We start from the raw sequence: 20,766 nt of genomic DNA, 5'->3' as shown, positions 1-20,766 counted from the left end.
ATGAAGAACCTGTTTTTACTGCCAGGCATTTTATTGAGACACCCACAAAAGTGACTCAAAATGGTACAGGGCTCCATCAATAGAGCACCATCTTATCCATAACATTATAATTAGATGCTACATTTGTTTTATAACCCTCATTATAGTGAGCTAAGTTCTCAAAGTTTAAGCCAAACAACTAAGCAAAATCACTATCTTAGTTTTAAATAAACAGTTATTTGTGTATCACTGTTCCTTGTTTGCTGTTTGAACAGCTAGTGCTTCAATAATGTTTAGATTCAGCTTCTTTAGTTCCAATGGTGGGCTGCAAACAGCCTAACGTGGCACTACCTAACGTTATCCTGCTGGAGTCACTAATGTCTCATGAAAACCACCAAAAAGATTAACATCAACGTCATGCTTAACGTCTGTCACCTCATCTGCAGGTGTCCTTAATTTTCATTTTAATACAAGAGAATGATTCAGTAATCCATGTCTGTTTAATTTAGGACATGAAAGATGGAGTTAAGGACTAGACAGCCAATTTTAAGGACTCGGAGCCTTTTAAGAATTTTTCTAAAAATTATCTGACAATGTGATCACAGAAATATTAAGGCAGCGACTTAAGAGTTTTTTTGGTTAATGTTCCAGAAAATGTCAAAAGATCTGGAGAAATTCTCATCACTCAGTCAGTTTCATCTAATGTCTGAATAGTTTTACATAGCTGGACCTATCTCCACAATGCTGTGTCAGTGCTGGAGAATAGTCTGGTTGCACCCCAGTACTGCTCTGGTATAGCGGGGACAAACTCTGGATTGTTTGTATTTCTCTAAGCCAATTACAATCATGTTTGGGGGGTGTCAAGCCCAGGATGCAGCGATGGTGCCCCAGCTAAATAGTCATGGGAAATTGTTTTGGTGAAACATTTGCATGAAGTGTTGCTAACATCACCATTAAAATTACCTCTGACAGCATGTAAGCATGTATTTTGAAAACGTTGAAATGGATATGACAATAGGGGAGGAGAACGATGTGTAAAATGTGCGGAGGGAATTTTTTCGCTTCTACCCTAAGTCTATGTTTGCTAAGTCAGACTAAAGTCCAACCAACAGTGGATTCTATTTGAGGTCAAAAAAAAAGAAAGAAAAAGAAGCTGAGCATACTATTGCAACATTCTTATCATCCTATTGTTTAATATGTGAGAGACATTGTTGTCACACACCACTTCATCATTCTTGTCCACTCTGCCATGACTTTAAATAAGTTGCTGCAAGTGAAACTCAACACTTACTGCAGATTTTTAGTTATAAAAGCCTTTCAGCAACAGCAAATTAATGGAAACAGGACCCTATCCTAGAAATAAAATTAGATCTCATAGATAAACAAGAAGATTTTCACAGCTGAGATGCTCGAGGCAGTAAATTTATCACTTAATTTGTTGTTGACCAACTAATCATTTATTCAACTAATCTCTTCAACTCTGAATAATATCAAGGCCAGCACTGCAATAAGTGAGTGTTTATGATGTGCTGATCTCCCTACCTCCCGGGGCAGCTCTGTGAGGAAGTTCTCATCAGCAGCGAAGGTCCGCAGGCTGTGCAGGTAGCCGATGGTGGGAGGCAACGACTCCAACTCATTACAACTACAGTCCAACTCCTCCAACAGAGACAGACTGGGTGAAAGGAAAACAGGCAGGAAGGAGGAGGAGATAAGACAGACAGGAAATCATACTACAGGCTACAAAATCTCTGCTGCACTATTTTATTACTCAGACAGGTTTTAAAAGACAAGAATGGCCACATTCTCTGTTTTTACAACTGTCAACAAATTCTGTGAAAAGACTAAAACAAGGAATTAACTGATCTTACTAGCAAGTGCTGTCTGTGTTTCTTTGTGCCACTTAGTACCATTGCTGTTCAAAAACACACCAGTGATCTGTATCATTGCACCTGGTAACATGTTTCTTTTTTACTATGAACACAAACACACACACATACTGTTGTTTACTTTGAGTCAGCCTCCCCCCCCTACACACACACACACACCATCCTGACACACCAAATGTGCATTAATCTGCAGCTGAAAAAAGCAAACACATGAACAGCTTACTCCAGTTTAAGTAACACTTTGCAAGATGTTTAAGGACATTTTGTTTTTTAAAAAAACAAAATTTAAATTAAAAAACAGATTTCCATCGGTGCAGAAATGTGAGAATGCTGGTTAGTTTCACTCTTTTCATGGGATTTGTTGACAGCAATAAAAATAAAGAATGACCCCAGGCCTATCTTTTAACATGTTACGATGAGAAGGAAACTTGGCAACAACTTATACGTGGAGAGTGTTGAGAGAAGGAAAAGATCGTCACATTAAAGAAGCAGTCAATTATTCAATCAGCCAATCCATAAATTAATAGCTTTAAGGAATTGAGTCTCATTTGATGCCCACGTATCCTCATTTTCCCGCCTTTGATGTTGGAAATTCTTCAACCTAGATCTCAACCTCTCCAAAACACTTAGATATACAGTAACATCCATAGCAGGCCCTCAACAGGACACCTTGACCCCCCCTTTGACTGCCTTCGTTGGCCTAGCATCACGCTAACAGCAGGCTAATGCTAATGAGACAACACTTTTACATTAATGTACTGTCACTGTTAACATTGCATTAGTCTGCTGTTATTATTCCCAATAGACCCGACCATCTGGGCCACCATACGGTCTGACAGGAGAGGAGAGGAGAGGAGAGGAGAGGAGAGGAGAGAAATTTCATACCCCATATTAAAATTTAAGAAGAAGGTCACATTTGCTATCGTTCTTTTCTCCTTAGCATTGCTTATATCCCTAATTAAGAAAAAAATTTTAATGGCGCTCTCTTTTTCTTCAAAAATGTACAGCTAAAGTTAAACCTATCAAATATGACTTTTTAACAACTTTCATAAGATTATTTAGCCGCTATCTGCCTACCAGCACCATAATTGTACGTTCAAGAACAGGCGTTGTAAGGAAGCACAGGGGCTCAATGATAGATCGCTTAAAGACTTGAGTCGCTGGATTCAAATCTCCTTTGTGTACAGAGTATGCATAAGGGCCCCTCTTGTTGAGTATGAAGGCTGCAGTTTTGCTTCAGAGGAAGCTCAGAGACATCAGCCATGAACAGCTTCAAGTTCAGTAAAGATATTTTACACTTTGACTGACACTAGACTTATAGATTCAGTTTTGTGTACTTTGTGTAAATAAACAGCATTATACAGCATCCTGTTGAACCAATGCAGGCTATGTAGTACAAGAATGGCTGTCTTACATCCACAAATTCTGCATTTACTAGGACTTCATGTAAATAATTTTAATTAAGTAACTGATTAGGAATATAGAATTATTGTGTGTAGACAAGTATGATGAAGGGATCACATACATCATTAGTGAGAAACACTTAAAAAACTAAAGGGGTAAGAAAAGGACCTTTTAAGGGGACGTAATGAATCTACAGCACTACTTATTGAGGCTAAAACCTGGGACTTGTTCAGGAAGACAAAATGCTTTCAGTGCGTTCAGATACAAATCTTGCAGAAAGTGTTGGTGTCAAATAGAGAGTTAAATGGTCACACGGATTACCTACGCATGTGTAAAACAGAACTAATTCAAAACATTCATTCGTAAACTGATGTAATGTAGCACTTTCGTTACTGCTTACTTGTTTGGATTGTTGCTCTTTCGGAAAATTTCAACCACTAACTTATAAAAATCTATACAGAGATGAAAGAGAGACTCCCTAACAATACTTTCAAATTCAGATGTCTAAAATGTTCCTGCTTCATCCAACGAAATATTAATCCTAATTCAAAAGGAAATAATGCAATTACTGTGACAGAATCTGGACTGTGATTGATAATAATGAGAATTATGGTAATCGCATTGCTCTAATCATTTTACATGCAATCATTTTCCATCTCGACCCTCCAGGTTTTAGCTGGCCTGGGTTCACGCACATTAGCAATTACAGATGTGGATTTTATTCAAATATTAGGTCCAAATGTCCGACCATGAACGAAATGTAAAGATCTGCTTATGTTTGCATGTAATTCATATGAATGTAAGATGTTTCCCACATTGATAGCATGTGGCAGCAAGCTCGTATTTTTGTATCTGCAACGCGGCTGAACATCAGTCTGTCTCTGAACACACCCCTGGAACCAGGAGGCTAAAGTTACTCACCCTTGCTTGGGCTTCGCACTAAGCCACGGCAACGCAGCAAACACAACACACAGAACCCCCCAATCATCAGCCAGCATAACAACACAGCAGTAATAAACAAGGAAAACAACGACCCACCAAAGATAAACAATCTCCTGCTGTGTGACTAAAGATTTTGTTGAAGGTGGCATTAAAGTAAAACAAAAGTCTACTGCATATGACGTGAATCTGGCTTCAATTTTAGCTTTGCTAGCTTTTCATGGCAGTGTGGGCAGGCTTCTTACCTCCCAATGGTGTTAGGCAGTGAGGTCAGCTGGTTGTCATCTACCTTCAGTGTTGTCAGCTTCTTCAACATTCCTACATCAAACACACATACGCAAAGTCATTCTCTTCTTTAAGCAAATATACACTGTGCTCCCAGTTTACTCAAAACTAAAAAAAATACTTACACATCCAAACACACTAATTCCTGCAATCTGTACAGTACAAACACAGTCTTCCACTGCAGCTGCCACACAGTTCCAATGAGAGTTGTAGAAATAGTTCAAAATTGGAGAAATATGCCGTATTGTGTTTTTTTTTTTTTTTGCTGAGAAATAGATGAGAAGATTGATGACACTCTGGATCGTAAATATGATTAGCTTAAATAAGCTTAGCTTAAAGACATGAAATAAAGGGAAACAAGTAGCCCGACTGTCAAAAGATAGCAAATTGACCTACTAGCTCCTCTAAAGTTCATTACTTAACATAGTATAACCTTTTTTGTTTGTTGAGGGGTAGAGTGGGGGGAAGGTAGATTTTTAACAGATTCGGGCTTTCATAGACAGCACACATAAGGAACCAATCCTGTAAACTTGCAGGGTGGGGCTCTCTGCATTGTTATTCTTTTTTACAAATGATTTCCAGTACAAACACTTAGGACTGAATTACTCCAATATTACAATTTCCCATTGTGTAGCCACTGTAGTATAGCAACGTTATGAGCAGAGGCACAGGTAAGCTGGTGTGCTCAAGCTGCAGTAATTAGGGGAGAGGGCGGTGCAGAGAGAGACGGGGACTCAATAGATCTGCAAAATCTACAGAAAGTGTCAATGTAGAGTTACATTGAAGCCATTTTTAAACAGGAAGGGATGGTTTAATTGAATTGAACTGAATTTCCCTTCTGGGATAAATAAAGTATTTTTCATTCATTCATTTCATTTAATTGAAAACACTGAAATATGCAACTCTAACACACTTTGACACAGTTAGGGATTCAATCAATCACCAAAGAAGGACTTGTAGAGTCAGGCTAACTGTTTCTTAAGTCTTTACACAAAGCTAAGCTAACTAGCTGCTGGTTGTATTCATTTTTATTTTACAGATATCAGAGTAGTCTTAATCTTCTCTTGTAATTCTCCAATAAGAACAATTTCCAGAGTTTCATAGCATACTTTTGAGCAGGAGTGTATTCAAATGGCTCTCTCAAAGACAGTGATAGTAGGTAACAGCTTGACTCTCTTGAATGACTGTAAGTGTTTGTGTGTGTGAATGTGTGTGTACCTATAGTGTCAGGGAGGTGCTGCAGCATGTTGGAGGATAGCAGTAGGTCTTCTAAGGCCTCACACCCGGAAATGTCCGTGTCCAACTGCTCAATACGATTCTTAGCTAGGTCCAAGTACCGTAACTGACGGAGCTTCCCTATCGACTGTGGTGGGGAGGGCAAGGAGAGGAAGGGGCGGTTGAAAGAGTGACAGAGAAAAGATGAATGAGCAAAGTCTCAAAGATCGTCGGCTGTGATCTCCTGCAATGCTTTTTGTTGTCACTGGGAGAGCTGAAAGTCTTCTTACCCCTGGTATAGACTGTAGAGAGTTGTTATCCAGCCACAGCTCCTTTAGGTTGTGGATCTGTTCCAACACCTCTGGCTAACAAGCAGACAGAAGAATCCTCATTCTCATATACTGAACACATATAGCATAAACCAACAGATATACAGTTACATATAGGAAAACAATTAATTATTATCCATTACCATCAAATGGCACAATCTCAGCATTTATATTGTGTATTGTAGTGATCCAGAAATTAACTTGAGTCCATCTTCAAACCACGACTGGCAGAAATAAATAAATAAAAAGCTGGCAGAGTGGGTGAGACTGGCAATCACTCCCTCCATGATTTCTCTGTCTTGGCAGGAAGCAGAACGCAGAGCCAACCTACTCCCGTCATAGTCAGCTTCCTGTCTGACCTTGATGTCCCACCCTGTCAGTCTTCACGCAGCCCGTCCTCCCTCCTCCCTTCCTGTCGCTGTGTCCCATTTCAGGGTCTGACTGAACCCGCGCCTCATCACTAGATAAGATGGTCTACAGAGGGTTCACCATATGCTGCACTGGGTCTTGAAATGTGAACTCTGAAGATGGTGTCCCCTGAAATGGGACACGGCATCTGTGTTGCCGACCTTCCTTTCCTCCTTTGGAGTCTTGCCTTTCTCCCTTCAAAATATTCAGTCAATTTCTTCACCAGTAAAGACTTTTAACTGGTGAATACACACATGACAATTAAGGCATGAATGTTTCAGCTTCATGTGACCATCAAGGATCATTTCGGTGACAAATACTGGATTTTCAGTTCTGTGTAAAAATGTAGATATTTAGATTCTAACTGGTCACACAAAACCATCAAGGAGGCACTTGAACAAATTAATTCTGCAACATCCACATTGTTAAATTGCAAAACATGAAAGTGGTCTCACCATTTCAGAGAATTCATTGCTACCCAGATCCAGCCTCTCCAGCTGAGTCAGTCTGTGGATGGACCTGAGAGGAGAAGATGTGCTCATTCGTACGATTACTACAGTTATGGCATACTGTAAGTCAACTTCACATTTTATATACTGTAAAACTGTGCAGTACAAACTTAACCTTTTTAATACTTCAATTTGAAGCTGAACATGATAATGTTGTTGTTACTGTAGGCACTACAATGTATTATTGCTTGAATTTAAATATATTTATTGCAGTGTGGCTCTAAGCTGTGGATAACTAGCCCTGATAATGGCCCGTGGGATGTGACGTCCATCATCCGAGAATTTCAAACAAAACAAGGTTTGGTGTTCAAGGAAACTACTGTAAACCCACACTGACCATGTTGTGTATGCAAATGTTTCAAATTAAAGCAACAGTTTGGCTTCAAGATACAAAATAATATCAAGGCCACATCCCAACAGTGTCAACGTGCACAGATTGACACTTGATGGCGTGATTTATATGGTGTTCTTCAGTAGCCTGTGTTGCCCCAATAAGGATTAGGGTGCAACAAGAAAGATTAAATATCAGCATATGTGTATCAGGGTCATGAGCAGAATTTTGTACGATTTCATTTATATTTTGAACACACTACTTTTTCTTTTTGCTCAGGCAGACTTGTTGCAAAGCCGTGACATGATCCCCATGCACCCTTTCCTTATGTAAAATCACTGATACAGCAATGTAAAAATAGTTCATTACATGTGAAAGTCCTGCATTTAAAAAATCCAACTGAAGTAAAAATACATAGGTTTTGCAGCAGAATTTGGTGAAAGTATTACAGTAAAAGTACTGTTTTGGTCCCTCTGATTGATATATTACTATATATGACATCATTATATTATTAGTGGTGAACAATCAGTGTGTAAGCTGCATGTGACTGTTGTTGGTGGAGCTACTTTATTTCCAGTTTTACATACAGGGATAGGACATATAGCTAAAGGCTTGCCAGATGATTGATGGAGAGGAAAGAAATCTGTTTTCAATTATTGGACTTTTTCTCTAACTTAGATTTTTGTGAGATGTTGGTTCATTTGAACATTCAAAAATGAGCTAAAATGAAACCATATAAGAAGTTTAGAAGAAAAAAAACTCACTCTTTGGTTGAGCTGTTAACAACTCACAGACATCTGAATTGTGAACCTGACTACACACTGCTTCTTGCAAAAAGAACAAAAAGGAATCCAATGGTTTAATCCTGAACTATGTGATGGATTTTAAAAGCTTGTTATAATATCCGCTGTGTGAAATGTTCATCTTGTAAGTAACTAAAGTTGTCAGATCAACGTAGTGGAGCAGAAAGTACAATATTTTTGTCTGAGATGAAATGGAGTGGAAGGATAACGTAGCATGAACTGGAAGTATTCAAGTAGAGTACCTTAAAACTATACCTAACTACAGTACTTGAGTGAATGTACTCGATTACTTAGCAGTATTATTCAGGACTTTTTCACAATGTCTTGTAACTAAGGTCTCTGTTACTCGACTTTAAAGGCTGTCTCTGTTGAGTAAAGTTGGACTAGTGGCCCTTCTTGAACAGAGGGATAAATTCAGCTGCATTATGTTAAACACTTAAAACTGTTAAGACTGACATGATCCTGCTATAATAGGCTTCATCAGTATTCAAGAACACCTGCCAGGGATAAATATAGTTTTAATCTGGACACCTGGGAAGGCAAGCATACACTCTGTAATATCATCAAGCGTCTGCGTGTGTGTGTGTGAGCTGCAAAATTAAAATCAACCTCTACGTCGTTCTCACTCTTTCTCTCTATCCCCCCCACACACACACACACACACACATATATGGCAGTTTGTCTCACTTTGGCATGGTTTTCAGGTGGTTCTCTCTCAGCTCCAGGATCCGTAGTTTGGAGAGTCTGAAAAACAGAAGGCACACAAAACCCAAACTGAATTTAGTGCAACAGTTATCAGCAGGAAGGTTACTAAAGGCCAAATAACATAAAACGAGGGAAAAACAAGCCCAATTTAATTCATCAACTCCAAAATCAGTGTCAAACTCATTTCCTCATCATAATTATGTGCAATCACAACCTGGTAATGTTGGACAAAACATGACTTCACAGGATACCAGATGATCACCACCATGACTGTGTTCAAATACAGTGGATTTCTGTCACTTCCATTTAAAGCAATTCACGCAATTCCAGCCGGAAGTTTCTAATGTCAGCTGCGCTCCCTCACAGTAACAGGATCTACAAATTGGCCGGTTTGTTGTTGGTTTGTTGCCCAACTTCTAGCAAAAAGTTGGGTAACAAACAAACCAAAAACAGTAAAAGATGATGTTTACTTGGATAAAATGCTAAAAAGTAGCATCCAAATGAGTCATTGTACGGAGGGACAAATGATTGATTGTGCTAAAGTGTATAACTTATGCATGATGAAAACAAGACAAACATGTTTTTGCCCCATATTTAGAAAACTTAAGCGTTGCACTGACGCTAACACATTCAACAACATCAAACATGCCATTTAAGGAAAATACCGAATTGTGATGTTTCTGATATATTGTGCTATCTGAAATATAACTTTTAAAAGCTAAAGTTCAATATTCATTGCATAACAGACAGATTTAAAACATGGAATGGAGCATTTTCACATGAGACACAATCAAAACATGAGCTGCTCTATGAATGAATACATGAGATAAAGCAATTACCACAAAACGTGTTGAGTAAAAGAAACAAAGTAATACTTAAAAAAACAAACAAACAAAGAAAATAATACAACTTTTCTCTAAATAATCTCCGATCCTGAAGTGGGTGGGTGATTGATCATCAGCATCTAAGTACTGCACATTCTGTAATCAAGTTGAAATAACAATATTAAAAATAAATCCTGGGTCAGATGTGCTGATTTGCTAATTGCATTTTTTTCAAACTGCAATTTCAATTTAAAATCGATTAATTGTTCAGCCCAGCTGTATGTGAACATTTTTGTGATGAAGATTCCCCCACACAAGAGGTACTGAACAAAGGACTCTGTTGCCTTCAATATTTAATCACAAACAGTCCAATAGAGTCACACACATGCATCAGTTTACCTGCCAAAGTTAGCCGGCAGATACTCCAGGAAGGCATCGTTTAAAAAGAGCTGGGTCAGATTCAGGAGCTGCGTAAAACCATCTGGGAGTCTGGAGGTGAGAGAGAGAAAGGGATAGATAGACGGAGAATGGGAGAAAGAAAGAAACAATAAAAGAATGGGAACGAGGAAAGAAGGTGTGTGTCCTTGATCGGCCTCTGTGGAATAAGGCACGGACAATGTTCCCATAACAACCTCTGCAGAAGCAGCTAACTGCTGTTAGCCTGCAGATGACTCATCTGCTGCCCCCCCCCTCCACACACACACACACACACACACACACACACACAAAGTAGAAGAAGCATTTCAGTCTGCAGCAAACCGTGTGGTTGAGTCCAGCTTTGTTTCATGGTCATTACACAGCCGATAGGAAAACAGCAATTACAAGCGTAACACCTGATGCTGAAAGCATAATGGTGAACAATAACAGCACTTTACTGGGGTACTTATATATATATATATATTTATATATATTCTATTGACTTAACATAACTGAGCCAACGAGATATGAACACAGGGGCCAGGTTTTATGGTTGCTGCCACGTGTTATGAAATATTCAGCCTCCCTGTGGTGCTGGAAATGTCTAGATCTGCATAAGTAAAAACAGATTATATAAACAAAAGCAGTGTTCGAGCTGTGGCAGAAAAAAAATCAGTTCAAAAGCTTAACATGTGGCAAAGCTATCAAATAATCTTGAACTGAGCTCTGGTCTACTCAGACTAGTTGATAAAATTGTGCCATCAAAACGTTTCCCAAGAAAAGCATGTCCCCAAAAAAGGCAATCTGAAAGTGTGAAAGAGGTATTTATTTTTACAGTGACATAGCCAGCGTTCTGTGCTCAGAATAATTAGTCAGACACTTTTTGGTTTTGGTGTTATCGCAAACCAGTTTTTTAAACATTAACATTCAGTGCCATCAAAGCACAGACCAAAGCAGGCAGTCACTGGTTCAGTTCTGCAGTGATGGTGTGTGTTAGTGCCTTACTTGGTGATGGGGTTGACGCTGGCTTCCACCACCGACAGACCTTTACAGCATTTTATATTGTCTGGAAACTCCTGGATTCCTGTTAGAAAGAGAGAGTTAGAAGAAAAGCGTTGCATCATAAGACTTTGACTGTGAAGCTCACAAGTTGTTTCACCTGCTCAACTTCACAGGATCTGGGAAAGCAGTAATTTTCATTCAAATCATTCATGGAGATGTTTTGTTTATTTTTTAGAAATGTTCCTGATTGCAATCAGCCATTAAAATGCCAGGAAGTTTGCAGCACATTTTTACTTTGCTCATTATTTTTTTATGATTATTTGTTTGCTTGTTTTCATATTTGTTCAGGCTGAGGTTGTCATCAATTTTTTTACCGTTTTTACTGATGTCTAGCTCTTTGAGGTTAACCAGGCTGGCGATGGTGGTGGGCAGGTTGGACAGGTCGTTATCGGGCATGCTCAGCTTCTTCAAGGCCTGGCAGTTGAAGAGTTGCTATGGGAACACAAAGGAATGACAAAGGAATATCACAGTCCGCTGGCAAAATCTCCAAGACCTCAAACAGAAAGGTACAAAAGGACAGAGCTCGGAAAGTCAGCTGCAGGCCTGCATCACTTAATGTTGTGGAAAAGCTGAGCCATTGTAGCTGCATTTTTGTATGAATAATGCAGATTTAATCTCCTCCATACGGTGGGCCCTAAGGACAAAACACATACAAGCGTGAAAGCAAAAACATCCAGAGAATGGAGCCCTCAATTGAAATATAATGCAAATTCCAAAATATATACAAGAGTGAAAGTGAATGCATAAAAACAGCTTAGTGTACAGATATATTATAAATACCAAGCAAATGCTGTTTAGATTCAGAAATGCTGCACATACAACAACACAAAACAAGACAGGAGCTCAAAACTAAGGAGGGCAGTGGAGAAAATTTTAAACAAGCAGCAACAAAACTGTTTTTAGCTTTTACATTAATATATACATTTTACATTAAAGCTTGCCAGAAAGAAAACAAAAACTACATGGTAAAGTAGGCTATACTCAAGGTCCACTTAGAAGCTTTACAAGGAGCTTTAAACCGTTGATTTTACCCGCTAGAGTCACATTTCACCTCTTGATATATATCGAGAGAGCAAGAGAGAAACAGAAAGGTTAAAAAAGGGCAGTAAGAAACAAAAATTGTAGTAGGTTATGTGTAGGTTAGCAAGCTAGCATTAGCAACACTAGCATAATTAGCTTACCTTCTGTAAAACAGTTACCAGCACAACTGTTTGCTAGATAGCTAGCTGAGCAAGAATTTTGTTGTTTGCTAAAGTACCTGTACTTGTATAAATGTTTTAAAAGTTAGAATACATTTTGTTGTCCAAAACACATTAAAACCTAATTACTATAAGGAGTAATTTCCAAGTGACTCAATAATGTAGGTTCATAGCTTCACACCAACATTGATAATACAGGGAGTTAGCATTAATTAAAACAACATTATTTATTTTATTGGTACTTGTTTACAGCTATGCATAAGGTAGCAAGCTATCATTAGCAACATTAGCATAATTAGCTTACCTTCTGTAAAACAGTTACCAGCACAACTGTTTGCTAGCTGAGTAATAACTTTGTTGTTTGCTAAAGTACCACTTCCTGCATAAATGTTTTAAAAGTTAGAATACATTTTGTTGTCCAAAGAACATTAAAACCTTTTCTTCTTACTGCCACCAACGCATCTTTGAGACTGGCTACTGCTAAGTCAGTGTGACTAACAGTCTATCATGATGCTAACAGCTGTGAGGCTACTATTCAGCTACTCCTACATCTTTACCACGAATAGCTTAAAATATGGAGCAGTGTAGCCTGATGATAGTGAAAGACTGAAACTAACAGACATGCACTTATCTGCTTGTAATTATAGGCATTTATCCTCGTATACATGAAAGGGAAAGGAGGGGATTTGCGTGACTGGCATTCATTCATATACTTAACTGTTTTTAAAAAGGTGTGATAGCATGTAGCATGTTTTTGTTTCCACAGGAATATGACAGTGATCAGTTTTACATCAGATGACCAGTCACAGATGTAGCAGGTATCCTGTGATTTTTTAACTCTTTGTAAAATCAGAATTTTTAAATCAATTTTAGCAGATTTCATGTGTAAGACTTAATCAACTTGTTTCTCAAATATGTATTAAAAGTAGATGAAACGTTGGGAGACTGAGCCTAGTCAGTGTTAAAGGTGGCGAAACAAGACTTCTTGGTGCAAACTGAACTAGCAAAGTATAAAAATAAAAGGCCTTATTCTACGAGTGACGCGATGCAGTACATCTTCTCATTCATTATGACAATTGGTTTATTTAAATAAAAGCAAGATGGACTGCAATAATCCAACTACAAAAACAAAAACATAAATAACCTGAACCAAATGTGCAAAAATTTCAGTTTGACATACGATTTCTACACAGTTTTGCAGATAGGATGGCATTACATCTAGTTTTTCTACGGGAGAGAAGTGCAAGGATGGGAAACTGGACAGGTACTCAGAATTTAGATGAAAGGTAAAACCCTAAAAGAAGTTCAAGAGATGATCCTTACAAATGCTTTTCATTGTTTTCCCTTAGTTTCCTCACTTGACTTCAAGTTAACATAAAGTATAATGTCACTAAAGAGTTGATAATTAAAATATCAGTTGGGGGAAAAAAATTCTAATCACATTAAACATGTCGAAACACTTCTAGAGTGTTCTATGATTTTTACAATAAGTGGAAAATTGTAAAAAGAAGAGAGAGCAGTTTAAATATGTGGATCTTGTGCTATGTGTCACCTAGACATCCTCCCACCGTCAATGTAGGGTCTTTAAAGCTTCCACATCATCTGACTTTCACAATGAAATGGAACGCATGTAGACATTTATGGAATTAAATAATTGTACGGCAAAGGGCTACATACTGTACAGCTTGACATGGGCATGGCTGCTCTGAGCTAACAGGTCACACAAGGCCACTACACTCAAACACAGTCACTTCAGTACTCACACACAGGTAAGGAGCAGTCCAACTCTCTTACATAAAGGCCAATCACTCAATAGCTCTTATACAATCTTGGCACACATACACATTGTCAAGGCTGAGCACATTTCTTTTTATTTTTTTTCTGTCAGTTGAATGCAAGTTTGGCCCGCCTCTCACACAACCCTATTAGACTGTCTCCATTCATGCAGGCTAAATTTAGAAATCCAATTCAACATCTTTGTCATTTAAACCAGGACAGGATATCAATAAAAAGTGACGGCACTCTTATAAACAGCACCTGTAATTCTCCTTGAAAGATTAGAAGGGCGTTTCGCCTCAGCACTGCTCACATGGGGGCTTTGTAAAAGCCTCAGATGGCCTGGGATGCTGCACATGGTGGTGATGTGGCCATAAATTGACTTGTCTGCCACCCTATGTCTCACATAACTCACTGTTTTCTGTTGCTCTTTGTCTAAAGGCTCTTTGAACTCTAGTCCATCTACCCATAGACCCCAGTTTGGTGCAGTCTAGGAACAAAAATTACTTGTTAAGGTTTAAAAGGGACTCCTTTTTTTACATTTCCAGGGTGACGACGCCACTGGAGATTGTACATGCTCTTGTTCACACAACCGCAAGAGGTTGCAGACATCATCGGGGTTATATTCTATTTATCAACGGCCAGAATGAATGATAACCCACTTACTGAGCCTGCTAGATGGTGGATGAAGTCTATACTGGCCCACATACATGGGAATGATCTGCGATGATAAAATGAGCTGATAACATCCAAATCATGTGGCCACACTTAAGACATAGATTCAACAAAGAAGAATAACTCAAAGTACTTTAATGAAAGAATCGAGCTAAAAATGTCAAACGCATATGAAGTACTCTCCATCAAATACAGTACTGTGCAGAAGTCTGCAGAAACAGCAACATATATCTGGATAGAAAACGTGACACTGCTGGCTCCTTTAGCACTACTCCTCAGGTGGCCTTGTGCAAGACCCTTGACCCTCCACTGCACCAATGACGCTTCTTAGTAGCAAGCAGATCAGTAAAACAGTGGCTGAACTGAGCAGTTGTGAGTGCTGAACTGTAAACGTAAACTCAGTGTTCCTGAAAAGCAGAGCATGACTCAGTGAATAAGATTCAGCATGGATTGTGTTTGACCAGCAGGCACCGAGGGAGGGGAGGAGGGGGGCATCAGGTTGCAGGAGGTGAGTAGCAGTAGAGTAATGTTTAACAGGGCTTAAAAGTTAGAGAGAAGGCAAAAAGAGTCGGTCAGGTGAAAGAAAGGTAGAGCAGGAAGAGGTTAACGTGTGAGTCAGAGACAGCTACCTTGGGTAGTTCCTCAATCTGGTTGGCATCCAAGTAGAGCTCCTCCAGAGTTCTCTCAAAGCTGAAGATTTCCTTGGGGACCTGCTGAAGGCTGCAGTGGGAGTAGTCCAACACTGAGATCACTTCCTCTTCACCACGGAAACAACGGCACGGCACCAGCCGGCCAATCAGCTTCCGCTTAGTGGTCATTTCCAGACACTGCACTATAAGGCAAAAAGAAGAAATGCAAAAAAAGATGTTAGAATAATTTCAGGGGGAATACAAGTCATGAACATCAACAGGCTGCTTATATCTGATGCAGTCACTATCTTACTACATACAAGCCGCTGTCGGTCTGACAGCGCTACATGCCCAGGCGGAATCACTAAAAGATGACAAAGGGTCGGAAATATCAAACTAGCTTTAAAAATGTTTCTGCAGCAGAGATTAACTATGAAGCTGGCATTAAAATTCATGTGTGGGATTTTGTCTAAAATATTCCAAACTAAATTTGTGGCATCAACCCTGTGAGCTGAATTCATTAATGTTGACAGAGTTTGGTGCTTTTGATGAGTAATGAAATAAATGAAGGCACAAAGGAACACATTTTCACATGACACCATCTGCAAAAAAAAAGAATTCATAATGTGCAGAGAAAATTTGTAAGTGTTAATTTAAGTCTGAGGGTGTAAAAATGACAGCATTCATATGACTCTGTATCTCTCATCGTCTGACATATCATCTGTGAGCACAGTGCATCTTGTGCATATTGAGCTGGGATGGGCTCCAGCCCTTCACAGCCCTGCGCAGGAACAACTGCAGACACGATGAGTGGAAAGATGGAGTGGGAACGCTCCAGTAGAAACTTTCAACTCTAAATATCAACCAAATTTTCTGCATGGCCTCAAATTCACCACACCACCACAGTCACAGATGTCTATGAAAGCGATTTAATATTGTTGGTCAAGAACGCGCCAAATGCATGTAGCAGACTTTTACTCCCTTGTATGGATCACGCTCTAAAAACACAGAATTTCCCATAACACAACCAATAACGTCTTATTATCAGACCGCTACTGAATAAAACTCCATGTCCTCAAATAACTCAGCTTGTAAATAGCTTTCACAGGCTGAGTGGTTTTTGAATGAGTGGGGAAATTATCCCCACGTGTAAAATTGGTGGACTGACCATTTAACCATTGTTCTAAATCAGGTTTAAGCCTATCCGTGTGGACTTTAAATGTTCTCCCCGTCCCTCTGCTGGCTTTCTCTCAGGGCTCGTTTTTCCTCCCACAGTTCAAAGATATATTGACTCTAAATTAACTGTAGGTGTGAATGCGAGGGTGAATGGCTGTCTGTCTCTATGTGTCAGCACTGTGATTGGCAAAATAAAGTAGTCTACCTAAAAATAGGGATGCATTGACAACTGACAACTGCACTGGGGGTGATTTTTATATAATTCACCTGTTTAAATGGTGTTAAGGTTTGAAACGTTCTGCATAATTCAGGTCGTGGGTCATAGTGACAGATGTGTCGTAGGACAGTTCATGGCCTGTCTTAGCTCTAGTCAAGTGTCACCTTTTTGTTCATTTTTGGATAAGCAGGGACTAAGGAGGAGTCAGGCACTGCCAAGATGGTGACTTCTGGAGCCACCACACTGGGCTAAGGACATCACAGAGACTTTATCTATCTATAGGGATGTCCCAAAGCAATCCCATATGCCAAGACTAGAGCAGACCAACACATTTTTTTAACTGAACCTTTGTTTGCATCCACTGTCACACAGTTGTCGTAAAGGCAGAGACAAATTTGTGGCAAGACACTAAGGATGCACATTTTGGATAATTTTCTTCATAAACTGCAGCATTATCAATCAGTAATTGGTTATTTGATGACACAAACTGAGCACAGTAGACATTGGTCCAATGCAGGTATTGCTATTTTATTAGACATACATATGACATGGGCCACAGAGGTGGTTCTATTATATATGCCATCAGGATAAAAGAATGCTGTCCGAAGCAATTCCAAATTTGTCTTAGACACGTTAGCGCTGGCTGGAGGTCATTAAGCCCCACAGAAGACTTTGTCATGGTGACCTGTTGCTAGCTAAACCTTCACAACGCTCTCTGTTTGCCAATGGAACTACCTGTGGTGGCCACCTCCTCTAGTTCCTAGTATCCAACAGTAAAAGGCTCCACCTGGTGGTGCAACCAGGTACAATGGCACAATCTGCCGATACTAAACTAGTAATGATTAGATCAGGAGCAAACAAACTGAACTGGGACATCCCCACTAATGTGGTGTGATACCTACGAAGTATCCCAGTGATGAGGACATAACCTCATCGTTATCCTATTTCAAACACGGCCATTGCTAAAGGATCACTCTGGTCTCATGATGAAATTGAGAGTTTACTAGATATTTGGTGAGATGGCAGCATCCAAAATCAATTACACAGAAATCACAAAGATCCAAAAGTGTCCATCCAAAACAGAAGCAGCAGTACGCCATTGTAATGTTAGCTGTACGAACTTCATCATTTGGATTAGGCGGACATTGTTACGTATAACAGTGTCACATGTATGATGGCATATGTGTAATCAGGTGTGGAACATTAACGCAAACACTGGCCAACAAGGGATTTGGGAGGGAAGGCAGTTGCACTCAAGCAGGCACTAGATAAATCATAGCATAATGTGGAAGTCTCCTGAGTATGTATTGACCAAAATATTTGTTTCAGCTAAGCTTTACGGTGCATTTTTGGACAAAATGAGCACTCTACATTTATCCACTATCTGTTACATGGGAATATTGCATTACTAAGAGCCAATAAGAGCTACAGCTATGACAAACTGTTGAAACCTACATATGGGAATGTTGTTCTAGGATAGAGACAGATGTGAACTTGTGCTTTAGGTGTTGTGGGACCAACATTAGTTTGAAAGCTTCAAATTGACTGTGCTATCTTGCTGCCAGGCAGGTGTATGACATGGGGCAGATGGGTAATATAGTCATCGACCGCCAACCAGCAGTTACCCAGCTCACAGCAGGCTGAGGCTCTTTGTCACACACACACATTCGGTCTTCTCAAACAACAAGCCAGAGCCATATAATTAGACTGAATCCTCTGTAATTCTGCGACAACATCACTCCATTACACAACTCCATTTAAAAAGCTTGTGGCTGAATGGCATAAGTAGGCTAACCATGGGTATTAAAATCCTTGAGTGAGGATTCATCATTCAGCTTTATCATTTTAAACCCAAGCGCTTACTACACTCAATCTAGTGACAAATAAAAATGTTTTAATGCCAGCCCTTTCAAATAGAACAAAGAGTGAATCTTCAGTTATCGGACTGACACTTCAATATCCTGTTTGATCCTCGGCTGTGATGAGGAGAGCGGAGGGAGGTGATGAGGAGTGGCTTAAAGAGAGAGAAGAGAGTCAAGGGAAAAAAAGGGGGGAAAAGGAGGAGGAAAGGAAGGAGAGAATATGAAAATGAGAAGGTGTGGAGCGCAGACAGACGGACACCAGGAGGCTCAGAGATAAGACCTGCAGCTTTATCTGTCTATAAACACACACACAAGTCCAGCTCCACTGTGAGACCAGATGAATTCAGACGATAAACAGAGTGATCTTGAGCGTTGTGAGTACACTATGTTATCAGCTCTAGGTTGTTGCAAGCACGGTGAAATCTGATAAAAAAAAAATAAAAAAAAAAGGCCGCAGATCCTCCAGGACTGTTTATCTAAAAGGGCTGGACCATTAAAATCAATACATCCTTATCCACAGCCACGCTCGGTGCGGGTGTAATGAGGCCGGCTGGGATTGACTGTTTGTCTACTGTATGTGTAAACCCGGCAGTGGGGCTTTTCATGGTGCTCAAACCTTAGACCACTGGTTCTTTTATACCCGCGGATGTTTAGAGCAAATAAACCAGGGTTTGTTCAGCGCTGGGGAACATGGATCGCACAGCACAAGAAAAAAGTTGAAGCAAATTTGGTTTACCTTTCCTTTTACAGTCTTCAGAAAACACAAAGAAAAAGACCCCAGTGAAGAGAAAGAGCTAAATGCAATATCACAAGGTAAGTTTTCAAAGATATATTGTGTATTTCAGTGAAAGCAATAAAAAAAGCACATACATTCAAATTAAAGTCCCCCTCTGGTCACTGATTTAAATCCAAAAAACTAATTTTGACGTATCAAAGTCACGTATTTAGTTTAGTTTTTTGTTTTTGTTGCTGTTTTACAATCCCTTTCTGCTGCCTTGTTTATTACACAATAAAGTCTCCAAGCTTGTTCTCCTTCCACACGAGCTCACCTATGACTTTACTCAGTGTAAAACTACTCTGCACAAAGGCAAGTTATCTTATACGAGAAAGTCGTGCATGTCTGAAGTAGAAACAAAAAAAAAAAACAGTTCTGAAGAAGAACAATGACACAGAAAGTTGCAAGTTGACATAATTGGTTCCTAAGGTTTGTTACATATGAAACCCTGGAGGTCTGAATCTGTTTTGGGGCCTGTCATCAGCACACTGCAGTTTCGAATCCAGAAATGCTTTGCCATGGTGGTGACCTTGTTATTTTGCTCACAATGAGTCTTTTAACATCAATAAAACAGCACACAGACATGATAACAAGTGTAGAAACTAGATTAAACTTTAAACTTCTGTAATAAACAAATGAATAAATAAAATTATTTTTCAAATAACTCTTTTGGGAAACTTTGTAAGCCATTGATGTGTCAAGAGTAACTAAGACGGCTCTATGTCTTGTATTTATGGTAATATTTCTCTTACATAGTTACATGAACAACTTGTGACTTGCAGTGAAATAAATACACCTAGAAGGGCACTCAGAGAGAGCTCTGCTGAGGCCAGTGCCAAGGCCAATCTTGCAATTTGAATGAAGTTTCAAGAAAATCAGTCTGGCAGTTTTTTGCATAATCTTGCTGACACACAGACAGACAGTCAAACAAACAAACCAACAAACGGCTGAGGCTTCAACTTCTTGGCAGAAGTAAAAATGAAACAAAAGCTCGAGCCAAAACAGGAAGAAATACTAAAGTGTTTTTTGGGAACACTGGAACAGAGTTGCATAAATTGTACCTAGTTGATGAAGATGCGTCTAATTGTAAACCCTGATCGCTCCACGGTCATACAGTCGCAATGAGACTTTGGTCAAGATCTCCAAAACTTCCTAAAATGTTTGAATCATTTGGAATTTGCGTATCTGATGTATTCTAAGATAGTAAGTGAAATAACTATACAAGACCAGGAACTGATTTGTGGTCAGTGTTGTACAAGAGAAAAAGGTGTAACATGAACCCAGATTTTTCTTTTTTGTCCCTACTTTTGCACTTTATCATCACACATTCTTACTGCAAGACAATGAGCTGCAAGTGCACG

The 20,766-nt window shown here is 39.3% G+C and overlaps 1 protein-coding gene across 1 annotated transcript in view; it reads right to left on the bottom strand.

The window, feature by feature from the left end:
- lrrc7 (leucine rich repeat containing 7) overlaps positions 1 to 15,564 on the bottom strand; it is a 47,950-nt gene extending 32,386 nt beyond the window's left edge. The window contains exons 1-10 of the mRNA XM_008299770.1: positions 15,376 to 15,564; positions 11,411 to 11,528; positions 11,040 to 11,118; positions 10,017 to 10,106; positions 8,776 to 8,832; positions 6,901 to 6,964; positions 5,999 to 6,073; positions 5,712 to 5,856; positions 4,454 to 4,526; positions 1,522 to 1,651 (exon numbers count right to left, since the gene is read on the bottom strand). Of these exons, the coding sequence (XP_008297992.1) occupies positions 1,522 to 1,651; positions 4,454 to 4,526; positions 5,712 to 5,856; positions 5,999 to 6,073; positions 6,901 to 6,964; positions 8,776 to 8,832; positions 10,017 to 10,106; positions 11,040 to 11,118; positions 11,411 to 11,528; positions 15,376 to 15,564 (1,020 nt within the window). The remainder of the gene's footprint in view (positions 1 to 1,521; positions 1,652 to 4,453; positions 4,527 to 5,711; positions 5,857 to 5,998; positions 6,074 to 6,900; positions 6,965 to 8,775; positions 8,833 to 10,016; positions 10,107 to 11,039; positions 11,119 to 11,410; positions 11,529 to 15,375) is intronic.
- Positions 15,565 to 20,766: the final 5,202 nt, after the last annotated feature.

Source organism: Stegastes partitus, unplaced genomic scaffold, assembly GCF_000690725.1.
Source record: "Stegastes partitus isolate 25-593 unplaced genomic scaffold, Stegastes_partitus-1.0.2 Scaffold31, whole genome shotgun sequence".
In the NCBI taxonomy this organism is placed as follows: Eukaryota; Metazoa; Chordata; class Actinopteri; family Pomacentridae; genus Stegastes; species Stegastes partitus.
This window is presented reverse-complemented; position numbering and strand designations above follow the sequence as displayed.